This window comes from Balaenoptera ricei, chromosome 7 (genome assembly GCF_028023285.1).
Source record: "Balaenoptera ricei isolate mBalRic1 chromosome 7, mBalRic1.hap2, whole genome shotgun sequence".
Taxonomy (NCBI): Eukaryota; Metazoa; Chordata; class Mammalia; order Artiodactyla; family Balaenopteridae; genus Balaenoptera; species Balaenoptera ricei.
The window spans coordinates 32,191,981-32,205,607 of NC_082645.1; the positions used below are offsets into that span (position 1 = coordinate 32,191,981).

General features: G+C 33.9%; 1 protein-coding gene across 1 annotated transcript in view; it reads right to left on the reverse strand.

Annotated features, from left to right (window-relative positions):
- Window positions 1–13,627, reverse strand: part of LRP1B (LDL receptor related protein 1B) — a 1,532,882-nt gene that overhangs the window by 765,919 nt on the left and 753,336 nt on the right. Inside the window, exons 14-15 of the mRNA XM_059927092.1 lie at window positions 10,665–10,787; window positions 1,917–2,057 (exon numbers count right to left, since the gene is read on the reverse strand). Coding sequence (XP_059783075.1) covers window positions 1,917–2,057; window positions 10,665–10,787 — 264 coding nt within the window. The remainder of the gene's footprint in view (window positions 1–1,916; window positions 2,058–10,664; window positions 10,788–13,627) is intronic.

Sequence of the window (13,627 nt, forward strand, 5' to 3'; positions counted from 1 at the left end):
CACCAGGAAAAGTACATGGTGCAGGTTTGGGTGATGTGATGAAAATAATGAAAGAAAAAAATATTGACTAGGAATTTTAATATTACAGTTAACAGTAGTAATGCCCCCTATACTCATAGAGGAGATGAGTTTCTTTATGAGTTGGTGAAAAGAACAATCACACAGAACAGGGATCTACAGGATAAATTCCTAAATACTGTGATGAAATATCTGTGCTCTACTCATGCACTCTGTGACTATGCAGGGAGCTGATACGCAGGGAGCATCCACTGTAACCGTGAATAAACATTGTGAGTCATGAGGAATGAGGCAATTAATCTAATGAAGGGGGAAGCTGGGGCGAAGTAAGAGTAGCATCGACATATATACACTACCGAATGTAAAATAGTTAGCTAGTGGGAAGCAGCAGCATAGCACAGGGAGATCAGCTGGGTGCTTTGCGATGACCTAGATGTGTGGGATAGGGAGGGTGGGAAGGAGGCTCAAGAGGGAGGGGATATGGGGACATATGTATATGTATAGCTGATTCACTTTGGTGTACAACAGGAACTAGCACAGTATTGTGAAGCAATTATACTCCAATAAAGATCTATTAATAAATAAATAAATAAATAAATAATACATTGTTTGTGTTAAAAAGTAGGAAAAAAAAAATCTACCCTTAGATGAAATGCTCCTCCCACTCCAAAATTTTTGGCTAATTGTATCAATTTAGTACTTAACATTTTATTTGTGGCACACTTTATAGAGAATAGATAGTAATAGGATTGAAAATAAGAAGTTCACAATGTTGAAGTCAGAGTGCATGTTTGGAAATTAAGAGAAAGTAGTATTAGATTTATGTATTAATTACAATTTATGTACTATGTATTTTTATACAATTTGGAAATATTTTTTAAAAGTCCATATTCTTGGAATTTTGTCCCCAAATTGTATGCTATAGATGCTCAAACCAATTTTGTTCATTCTTAAAAAGGAATCTTTAAAACTTTATTTTTATATCCTTGATTGAAATAAAAAGGAAAATGGAGGGTTGCCAATTAACTCTCAATTAGTTTAGCCACTTTAATTGAAAAAATGTCATTAACTGAAAAAAAAATCATTTTCTTTTAAAAATAATATATATAAGTTAAATCAAAAGACAAAAGATAAATGTCTGTCACATAGCTCTCTTCATATAAAAATATTTCATATCTCTCAAAACCATTCAGGTAGTGATTCTTATCAAATGTATTTTCAAAAGTTTACTTAATCTGCTTCTCAAATTGTTTTCCTTCCATATTTGTAGGACATTTCTTCATCCCTACCAGAAATATGAAACTATTCCTATTACAGCAAATGATAAACAACTAAATAGAAGCTAAAGGGGAGAAAAATCAAACCTTTAATTTCTTTAATAGTCTGAGTGTCCCTATGTGTTTCCTACTATGTACTGAGCCAGTGAAGTTAGGTAATAACATATTCCAAACCCATGTCTGTTTCCTTGGATCATCTTCAAGGCTCTGTTGCCAAGGAGCAATGGAGTGGATCGTGACCTTCTGTACGAGTAATTCTGCCTTGGGGGAGTTTAAATTGATTTTCCACATCTTTAAATTCAGAGATCCAAAGGGTCTCCTATAGCAACCTTCTAACAATGGTACGGTGGCACTGACAGCACAAAATAGGAAAGAAGAGAATTTCTGGAGCAAGCAAAATGGTAATATTCAAAGATGGGGAAGGATGAGAAAAACTGTGCTTTAAAACTATGCAAAGGAGATAATCTGAGGTCTAATCTCTATATAAAAGGATGACTGAAAAAAAAAAAAAAACTAAGTTCAATCTGCATCAATGATATTTTTAGATTTTCCCAAACTGCTTTGATAGTTCACACACTCAAAGACTCAGAAAGTTTTAACATAACTTGAAGGAGAACATACAGCAACTGACTGAATCTTCATCACTTCCATCTAGACAGTCATCATCGCCATCACATTTCCACCGAGCTTGGATACAGTGTCTGTTTTTGCAGCGAAATTCTCCAGCTTTACAAATGTGAGGTAATTCTTCTCCAGGATTAACTACGGTTAAAAGAAACCCAAGGTCTATAAACAATACTAGATATATTCAGTTCATTAAAATGTAAATTTTGTTATAATAACAAAATACTGATCTCATTTCATTTTATAGAGAATATGAAAACATCTCAACATTGTGGTGGCAACCAACTCTGGAAATGAGAAAATTTTAGGTTTTTCTGACAATAATTATTCTACTAAGAATTCTAAAGATTCATTTTAAGCAACTGTCTCCAAAATAATAAATAATAACAACAATAATACAATACCATCTTATATTTATGTTGTTTGTAGTTTTACTTTTTAAAGAGCTTTCATTCATAATCTCAGCTGATCATCATGACAATCTATGAAGAAGGCACGGCAAAGAATTTTACTACCTCCACCTTACACATAAGTACACCAAAAACTAATCAAAGTGAAAAGACAAGGGAATAGCACACAGCATTGATGGCTGTATTTACTTCGCTGGTCTGCAAGTGGAAAAAAAAAAAAAAAAAAACTCAGGTGTGGTTAAGTATTCAAGGAAGTATTAAGTTAATCAAAATGGTTATATACTCAGAATCTATGTTCCATATATCCCATGTTCTCTGATCAAATGTTAGGAATTCTACTGATTGGGATTTATTCACAAATTGGAAGTGTTGCTATTCTTCTGTTCTCTTTGAGTGGATTCAATAGAGTCTGAAAAGTGAAGGGAAATGTGGCAATGGTTAAAGTAAATGATTTGTATTTCTTGGACTGAAAATGGTGTTGAATTATCAAAAGCTGGTTTATTACTAGAAGAAACAGAAGCCAATTTTTCCACCCCAGTTCTGATAGCCTTCAGCTTTATTTTGGGTAACTGCTTTGGACTGATGAACTGTCACAAAACCTATATGCACGCCAATAATAAGGAATAACGAGAAAACATATGTGGCTTTTCCAGAACACTCTGTGTTTCGCTCCCTTAACCCTTACATTTTCCCTGCTGCAAAGAATGGAAGAGGGAATGTGACGCTGAACCATAACTGCAGAGAATCTGCTTCAGAGAGTTATGCGTGGGGCTGGGCAAGGAAAGGCATCCCATATAATCCAGATTCTTATTTAAGGCCTTAAGGGTGAAAAATAATCAGTGTGGTGAATGAAATATTCAGTTAGATCAAAGGTAATCCTAGGTGTCTTCTGTCCCCTCTCAGACAAGCGGACACTGTATACAGGGACTGACAGTAATTTTGCCTCCCTGTTTAATCTTTTTCAATAACAAAATGCTGAAGCAGCAATTTCTCTAATGTTGTCTTTCTGTAAGGTCACTTGAAAGTAACAAATTTTGTAAATATACATATATAGCATACATATACATGCTAGATTGCAACTAGGGGAAAATTTCAGACCTTTCATAATAGTAAAGAATTTTTTTAAGATACTGGATTCTGATTTTCAAAGTCTCCCAGGGCGTTCGGCATCATTAATGTAAGCCAGTCCTAACCCAAGTCTCCCAGATGGAATCAGTTGTTATATCACAGAGAAACCATGATATCAACACTGCCTAGGTTTGCTCAGGATACATAATGATAAAAGACAGGTTATTTTTGAGCCAGCAATGTCCATTATCACAATAAAATTTAATGTGATAGGTGATAATCTGGATAAGATGGTAGTTTAGACATCCCAAAGCATGGTCTTTTTCTCAGCGTTGACCTAACTGTGGAACTGGGTAGCAACATCATCTATCATAAGACCCTAGCTGATGGCCACGCAATCTACCAACTTGTGCAAGAATCAACAAGATGATGAAGCAAGTATATCTGGCATCATTAAAAGAGGGAATAGCATTCATAAGAAAATAAGATTAGTATTCTGTACACCTTGCACACACTTCTATAAAGGGGTTATTTTATAATTAACTTTCACACATCTCGTTGTCTTCCTGAGGTCTTTGAATGTAGGAAGGATAATGCCACATACAGAACAGAACGGTGCCTAGAACAGAACTAGATGTAGAGGAGATGTTCAAAATTATTTGTTGCCCAACTTACTGGAATTAACAGAGACTGATAATTCTACATTACAGCCATTATTGTAATGAGAGATTCTACCTCTGGAGACTGAATAAATACTTCAGGAAAACACTATTACTTCAACTGGCTCAGCAGCTAATGCTCTTCTCCTTTCACCCAAGTACATGAATGAAGTTAGCTTAATTTAAGGGAAAAAAAGACTGATATGTAGCTAGAAAGAAAGAAAGAGTGATAAAGTCCCCCCACCAGCCAAGAAAGCAAACATATAGGAAAAGCTCCATGTATGTCACTTGCTTCCAGTGTCACTTGCTTAATGTGACAGAACCCATATTGCACTTGGGTATGTAGGCGCAGCCAGAAAGTGCTTTCCATATATTAACAAATGCTATTCTTATAAGCTTTGCTTCAGAGTTGTACTTTGCACTGGGAACTTGAAAACTGAATTCAAAACCTGTAATTCTACAGCCAGGGTCACTTCTGGTAAAAATATTTCAACATTATCTCACCAGGAAGAAAACTGACAAAGTAATAAACAATCTTTTAAGTTAACCAGGATCAGAAATAAATCTGGCATGCCTGGCAAGGAACTGCCGGTTCTCACACATCCTATGATACCTGCTGTTAGAGCAGTGGAATTAGAAGGTCTCTGCGTGACTTGTCAATACACTGCAAAGGGAAATATGCCCTCTAGAATTAATTATTTTCTTTGGTAAAAACTGCTAGAGTGATTGCTAGAGCTAATGTCAAGATTCAATGAAGTAAATGAAGAAACCTTACCAATAAACATTTTTATTTCATTTTAGTTTTGAATCATCTATCTGGATCTCAGCTCAGCGACTGGATTTAATACATATGTCCCTGGCCTTGCTTTAATAAGCTGTGGTGCCCATGAACAAGTGTCTATATTTCCAATTTTGCTTTTCTTCTTTTCAACCTCAGTATGGTAATCTATTCTAAACTGATTCTTGTCTCCTCTCTCAATTGATAATTTGCTCTTGACTATATCATAACAGCATTAGTCCCAGGACAAAAATAAAATAAAGTTTCCCTATTGTCCTTATATGTTTCATATTAGGATATGTTTATTTGCTTAACAAACTGTATCTTGCATTTTGGGAGTACAGAATTTCTTAACTATCTTAACTTAAGAGAAAAGTCTAAAAGAAAACTTGAAGTTGTAGTTTGCTGGATGACTCTGTATAAGATCACCTATACTGGAAGGCAGCGTGAAAAATGCTGCTATGGTTTTGGAATTTTCTCCTTTAGATCATAGCAGGATGACGTTTCATTAGATAGAGTGGTCTTCTGAGCAGCTAACCTAAGTGGTACATAATCTTCCTATGCAAAGAAGGCCATAAATATTCATCTGGATGGGGCTTCTAAACTTTTTACTGCCTTAAACTTTTTACTACACATTAGACTGCATATATCCTAGAACATAAGGCTTGTCACAGCTGAACAGATGAATGGCTCAGCCATGGTGGAGCACTGTTTTTGACGAGTAATGTATCTGGTGTTCCAGAAGGTGAAGGAGGTCACAGAGTACCACTGACATATAACTGTGCAATGCTACCCTTGGATGACCAATATTTGGGGCAATGTTTAAGTTGCTTTCTTGGGACTAAGGCATATTGGAAAGCTCTGTTCTTTTTCTTTTTCTGTCCAGGCCACTAAAGAGGCATTTAAAGATTTACTATGTTACTGTCTCGTTACTCTAGACAAAATTATGCTGCTATTTAAAAAAAATAGTGACTATCATTTTTTAATTTTTTTAGGAGCTTAACTTCCTTTCTCAGGATTACTCTTGTCCTCATTTATTAATTTTCTATGCTGTGATTTTTCCCTACAAAGGCATCAAGATAAATTTAAAAAAACCTCACTTGATAATTGATCAACTGGCTTTCCATATGCTTCTCCAGGGCAATAAGTTTCCAGTTACTACGCTACACCAGGCCTCATTTCTAATTGTGAGAAGACTTGACAATGACACACGAAATTCACAAGGACAAAGAGTCTAGCCTACTCTCATTCTTGATTCCTTCCAGGCATGGCATTAGAATTCATCCTCAGTCAATCATGTAACATGCCAATATTTTTCTGCTGGGTGAATGCCTCTTCTGGCATCACCTTCTGCTACAAGTTCATTGAGAAACAACCGTTGGTGTTTAATTCTGGCCTGACCATCTGCCAATGGGTTTTTGTTCATTTGATGCCAATTCACTGAGGATGACTGAAACCAGGATGATGGTATCTCAGTGGTTGCCACATGTATTTTTGTTTTGCTTACATATTTAGATTTAATCCAGATTAAAGAGTTAATCCAGTTGAGACCAGTTCACAAAACTATAATCTAGCCTGAACTAAGTCAGAAGCCCAGAGCAATCAGCATTAATGAGGGGTTAGTGACACACTGATATCTGTTTTGCACTATACTATGAAACCACAAACTCTATTTGTAGTCCTTTTGCACTTTAATTTCCTCATCTGCAAACTAAGGCTAAAATTTCCTTATAAAAACCTTTACTAATGAATAGAAACTGGAATAATTTATATGAACACATTTTGACTTTTTTTCAATAAATGAGTTACTATAGTATTTCTCTTGATTTTTCCCATTATATTTGAAAGGAACCTAGACAAATTGCATGCCATACTAAAAATCTAGTAAAAAATTTGACAACTAAATGCAATAACAAATTCTCAAATAAAAACTCACCTGTTTTTGTTGATTTAACATTGTTTGGTGTAACAACTATAGGTAAAACAATCTTCTTTTTTAATCCCCTTTTTTTGCATTGGGATTAACTCATCAATGAATTATAGGTATTAAAAAGACACCAATAGTCTCAGAAAACTTTCCTTTAATTTTCACCAGATATATAATCACATGTGAACTATCATAACAAATCTCCTAATATCAGCTGCATGGCCAATATTGTGTACAGTATTTCTTTACAAACCAAAAGTCACCTAATTTTTATTTACACAGAGATATCCAGTGATAAATCTTTTGTATAATCAATCTCAATATGCGCATAGATATGCCAACTCATAAGGAATCTGTAAATTTTTAATGGGGAATAAGAATGAAGGCAATAGGAAATATAATTTGGAGGCAAACAATACAGGTAATTATAACTCACACAACTAAAATTAGAGAACTAATTAGAAAATTTAAAGAGTAAAAACCATCTAGATATTAGTACCTGATGTATAAGCTCTCCCTCCAAATTCCCATGATGAAAACAAAGATAAAGAATGAAAACTCACAAGATCCTTGAGAATTCAGCCTCTTGATCATTGTATTGACACTATCTTAAGTGAATTTTGACATTTTTGCAAGACCAAGAAGACTAGATTTAAATATTCAATCAGAAGCCTCTCTAAGTTATGCCACTAGAAACTGAATAAGCTTGTCTATTTTTAGGTAGGAAAAAAGGCCCTTTGCTCCTCCAGTACTGACTGTAAGGTCTGTGCCTACCATAAAAAGGAGATACTGCAGTGCTACTTTCCATCCTTGAGAGGAATTCTGGTGGTAGAGCAAAGGCAGGATGAGACCTGGTGGAGGTCCACAAAGGTTACTATCTGTGTGTGTATGTGCGTCTGTATGTGTGCATTTCATCTGTTCAAATGTCAAAATCATTCAGCTGGAATAGCAAAGGATCTCATTTTGTACCAGAAAAATAATTTTAGAAGAATCTGTGGGAGAAATTAAACTATGAAATGTAAACATAAATCATACCATTTATCCTGATAACTAAGATAAGATTTAATCTACCGGGCAACTGGACAGATTTTATGCTGTTCAAAGCAATGCTTAATCCCTGTCTATTCCCAAACTATGGGTCTTGGTAGATCTCCTCTCTTCTGATGCAAACAACTACCAAATGGAAATTACTAAATAATACCACAGAACAAAGGAAGGGATACCATCTGATGAATCAGAGAAAGTACACCTCAGAGAATTATTTTCTACAGGAAAATAGGAAAATATATAGGCAATTTTAAAAATACAACTAATAATGGGAAAAAAAACCTTGCCCATGGGTAAAATTCATATTTGTGCTCTGAAGTATATTATCTCAAAATCTAATTAAAGAATATTTCTCGAATTTTGAAGAAAAATTTGTTTGGTCAACAATTAATATCCAGAAGAATTGCTATTCACATATAAAGGCAAAGGAGACATATTTGGAATACAGAACTCTACAGTATACATTCTTTGTAGTCATCTTGAAGAAGTTATTTCAAATTATACTCCATCTATCCTATACATCAGTGAAAATTAATAAATAAACAATGAAGAACTAAAAGTGTGAGTACTAACCAATACAACTAGTGAAGCACTGATCCAGGTCTAAAAGAAAATATTGTAAAGTTGACCAAAAATCTATACATGTTAAAACATCTTTAAAGAGACTTACTGTTTGATAATTCAAAATAATATTCCTTGTCAGAAATCCTAAATTATAATAAGGACTGAAATTAAGGAAGATGAAGAGAATAGAATGAAAGAAGCCAAAGTCCTCATCTCAAACAGTTGAAACTCAAAATAATAGAAATAGAACTTAATTGGTGATATTATTCCAAAGGCTTAAAGAAGATGAGAAGAAGATATAACAAACAATGGACAATATGGTAAAATACAGAAGGAACCACAAACAGTATAGTAACACACAAATAATATATAATAATGTATCAGAAATAATACCATACATCAAATAGGAAAAGATGACAAATAGCTTAAAAAGCAGTCATTAAAAATCATATTTACAAAAAACATTTAGTTACATGGTAAAATGCTTATGCTCATATTAAGTAAAATAAGGGACAAAATAATTTATATTAGTATGATCCAAAATTTGTAAAGTACAGCATAATTAAGAGTTCAATCACCAAAATGAAATAATTTAGGATCTAAATTCCAAATGTTCTACATACTAATTACATGAACTTCTAAAAGTTATTAACCTCTCAGTCTAAATTTTAAATCATAAAATGAGATAGTAATAGTATCTTCCTTATATGATTATTGTAAGGACTAATGAGAATCATGAACATTTTTTTTTAAATGCCACATCCAGTATAAGAATTCAATAAATGTTAACTATGATTATTATTAGTAGTAGAAAAAATAAAAACTTCTATGATATATAATTATAAGGATCCCCATGAAAATGTCCTAGAAGCTTATTGTTGAATAATTGCATTATAAATAGATTTTTCATTAATGTTTTTATATTTCTCGAATGTTACTATTTATTAAATCAGCTTTAGAAATCCACATTTTAAAATGTTTTTATCCACATCTTTTCTTCTCTAAAAGAAATAAGACATCACAGATAAGTTGAAGTCTTCTTTGTTACACTTATTTCTTCTTCTGCCTCCCAGAGACATCATTATAACTAATGGAAAAATACATGAAATATTTATTCAACAATTTCTGATGGTAATTTTATGTGTCAACTTGACTAGGCGACAGAGTGCCCGGATTTGTGTCAAACTAACGTTACTCTGTTGTGTCTGTGAGAGTGTTATTGATGAGAGTAACATTTGAATCAGTAGACCAAATTAAAGCAGACTGCTCTCCCTAATGTGAGAGGCCCTCATCCAATCAGCTGAAGGCCTGAATAGAAAAAAAGGCCTACTTTCCTGCAAGTAACAGGAATTCTTCCTGCCTGATTGCTTGAACTGTGATGTTTTTGTTTTTGTTTTTGTTTTCCTGACTTTGGACTCAAACTGAAACATTGGCTCTTCCTGGGTCTCAGGCCTACCAGCATTCAGGTTGGAACTACACCAATGGCGCTCCTGAGATTCCAGCTTGCTGACTGCAGATCTTGAGACTGTCAGCCTCCATAATGGCAAGAGCCAAAAAAAAAAAATCTTCTTCTCCGTCTCTATATGTGTACATCTTATTGATTCTGTTTCTCTGGAGAATCATGAGTAACACACAATTCAAGATTAAGTCATTCCAGAAATATTTATATTGCACTCAATATATGCATGGCATCGTTGCTGTCATTGTGCTTAAGGGACATGATGTGTGTAGACAGGACAAGTTTCAGAAGGGTCACATTGGAAAAGCAAGATGCAGTCAATTGAGGAAGGTCAGCAAAAGTTAATAAAGTGCTTTTAATCCAGGTCAAGCAATTCAGTTAATTCCCTATTTTGATAAAGTGTAGAAATTCCCCGGAAGTCTCTTTTTGCCTCCTTTCTTGCTCTTCACCACCAAGTATAGATAACTGAGCTTACTATGCTATTTAAAGTAATAAATATCGATGTAACCAAGAACTATGCATTTTTACTTACAACTACTGATGGTGAGGTTCCTTAATTTCAAGAAATATTTTCTTCTGTGGCATATACTTATTTATAATTTTCACTAAACTAGATGCAGCAGTGACAAGATACTCAGCTAAACTTCATCATTATCATTATTCATCTGTGTATTAGATATTAATTCCATTGATTATAGTCTAAAAAGAATTATACCTAAGTCATTACCTGAATTTCTCTTTTCAAGTTTGATTTTAATTCCTTTGGTTTCATCTGCTTCTGTACCTCAGAAAGACACCTATAAACAATGAGTGTAACATGAAAAGACACTTACATGTGCAAGTGGTCCCATTTTCATCTAAAAGTTGATTATCAGCACAAGCACATACTCGGCCTCCTGGAATGGCCAAGCACAATGTACTACAGCCTCCGTTATTTACTCGGCACATGTTGTCACCTGCAAGAGGAGGGAAGAAAATATGTCAGAGAACTCTGATTCCATACAAGGTTAGCTGGTTCAGGCCCATGTTCTTTCCAGGAGATGTACATAGGCGTAAAAATGTACACACACACACACACACACACACACAAATATATACCACAAATAGTACCTATTTATTAATGTAATAAGGATTCCTGCTGAATCCTAAATGAGATTTTAAAATGTTTGAAAATATATGATGCATTGGTAGATAAGAGGAATTTACATGTTGGTTAGAAGAGATAGGGGTTTGTGTGCAGAGAGGTAACAGGAGAGAAAAGGATAAAGTGGACAGAATGGTGTCTGTCCAGGACAATTTCCTAGAATGGGCCCAGGGTATGCAAGTTTGAGCTCTTTAGAAAGTAGACCACCGGCACGTGGAATGTGCCTTTGGATCCCAAGTAAACAGAAAGCAAACACTGGGGAAACGGGTGGGATTTTCCCTCCTCTTCTGCAAGGAGTACATTGGCATGTGAGTGCATTGGGGAATACAAGGAATGCAGGCTATCTGTGAAGCCTGAAAAATGAGCAGCCTTGCTGGTACCAGGAGAGTGTACAGGACACAAGGGTAGAGTGTTGTCCCAGTGGACCTAAACAGCAGAGGCACTGATGAGGCATGCAGTTGCTATCAGTAAAGTAGGCCTGAGGGAAAATTCATAAAGGTATTATGGACACTCAGATAAAACTGAGGTAAATTTTTAAAGAGGCTGGAGAATCTGTTTTATAAAGGTGTAGGTAAAAGTAACTAAAATTCAGGTAGTCACCATTTGGATGCCATTTATTCCTACAAGTTGGAAATGCAAGCAAGAAAGTATATTTTCTGCGCTATATATGTATAGACCAGCACTCCATCTGGCAGTGCAAATGCCAGGATCATTTTATACTATGTTGTATTTTCCAAGGTATCAATAAATAACATTTTGATTATAGCAGAATATCTTACTCAAACATTAAAAATGAAGAGCTTTTAATTACTGGGCCACAGATAATAAAATAATACAACGGTTAAAACTGTATTGGCAGTTAAAGTGCAAGTGCCAAAAATGTGACGAAAGCGACAGACCAGGTTATTATACTTTGGGTCTCAGGGATTAGATATGTTAAGCAGAGAGTATTAATAAATGAGTTAAAAAACTCAAAATATCGCTATACACAATAAATATTTAACTCACTCCCAAAGATTATCATTGTGTGGCCACAGATCAGAAGAAATGATCTAAATTATATAATAGTTTTTTTCATTATTCTGAGAAGTAAATTCAATTTGCTATGTATAGAAAAACTAAAAAACAAAAAAATACACTTGAAAGCTAGGGAAGCTAATAATTGAAGCTACAGCATCAATTTCTGAACTCAGAAAATAATTAAGTTTAGTTCAGTCTTTTTCCAATAGGGAATGCAGAATATTTTTAAGCAGCTTCCAGATTTAGCCATGTTTATTCCATGACCATGGAATAAAGATGTAATACTTCATAGGATGCTTAGGTGTTCTGTCTATATTATGCACTTTATGTACAGGATTAAACTGTACAGTGAAAAAAACATGACTATGAACAGCATTAAAATATTTACACATAAATATCAATAAAAGAGTTCATTAACATATTGATGGCTTTCATTATTGAAAATCCATAATGCATCAATCCCAGGGTTACATACACATTTATTTTAATTCAATTTTTATAATAAAATTATAAAGGTAGGTTTCATCTCATTTGTGGGTGAAACTGCTAAAGACCTAAGGATTTAAATGACTTCTCTAATATTTAGAAAAAAGAAATAATCCTTAAAAAAATAAGGATTTAGAACAAGAATTATTATTTATTTCTAGGTAATAATACTAATAATCATATTATTTCTAAATAAATAGAAACAAGAATTTTTCTTTAAAATTTATGCTCTTATACTCTAACTTGTTTATGCATGACAAAGTAAAATTAGCTCAATAAGGGACAGAAAAATAACAAACTAAAAACAACAAAATAAAATTCTAGATTACGTCACTTTGGCAGCAGACACTTTTTTACAAATGAAATATGCAAGGAAAACAAAGGAGGAGTAGTTTTTAAAATTAAGTTAAAGATAGCGTCTGTCAGGGCCAAAAACATTGTCTTTTTTTCCCCAATTTTATATTTTGGAGAAGTAGGATTATTCTGCCCCTTAGAGTGGCTGCCACAGACTGTGTGTTTGATAATCATTAGCTGAATTGATTAATAACTGAATGAATGAAACTTCTAGTTAACAAGTTGAATGACAGAAACAGTCATTTGTGGGTGTAGAAACAAGGTACAAATGTGAGAGTAGATATATCTGTTGTAACAAGATAAAGTGGATTTCCTTGTTTGTATGTGAGTAAGAATACATATAAACTCTGTCTACATACTTTGCATTTCAAGGTAGATTATTTAAAGATATATTTATTTAAAGGTGTATCTGTTATACCACTGCTTTGTAATCTAAGATCTTTGAATCCTGGGTTCTATAAAGGTAGTCAAGGGACTCTTTCTATTAAAAAAAAGTTTAACTGAATGCAAAATTTATTAATGATAAAACTACAATGACAAAAAAACACATGTTCCTTTCTCCTATCTAAATGTATAATAGTTATATAATTTTCATAAATAAAAACAGCTACATAAATTAATCATATAAAGCTACTTTGTGGTCAGACAAACTTGAATTGGAATCCCAGTTTATCCCTGGCTCTTTGCCTTCTGAGGAGAATGGCTACATCTGCCTTACTCTTGGATTTCTCATATGTATCATAGAAATCAATAGGCATTTTTAAAAGAACCTCATCCATCCAAGGGATAGCA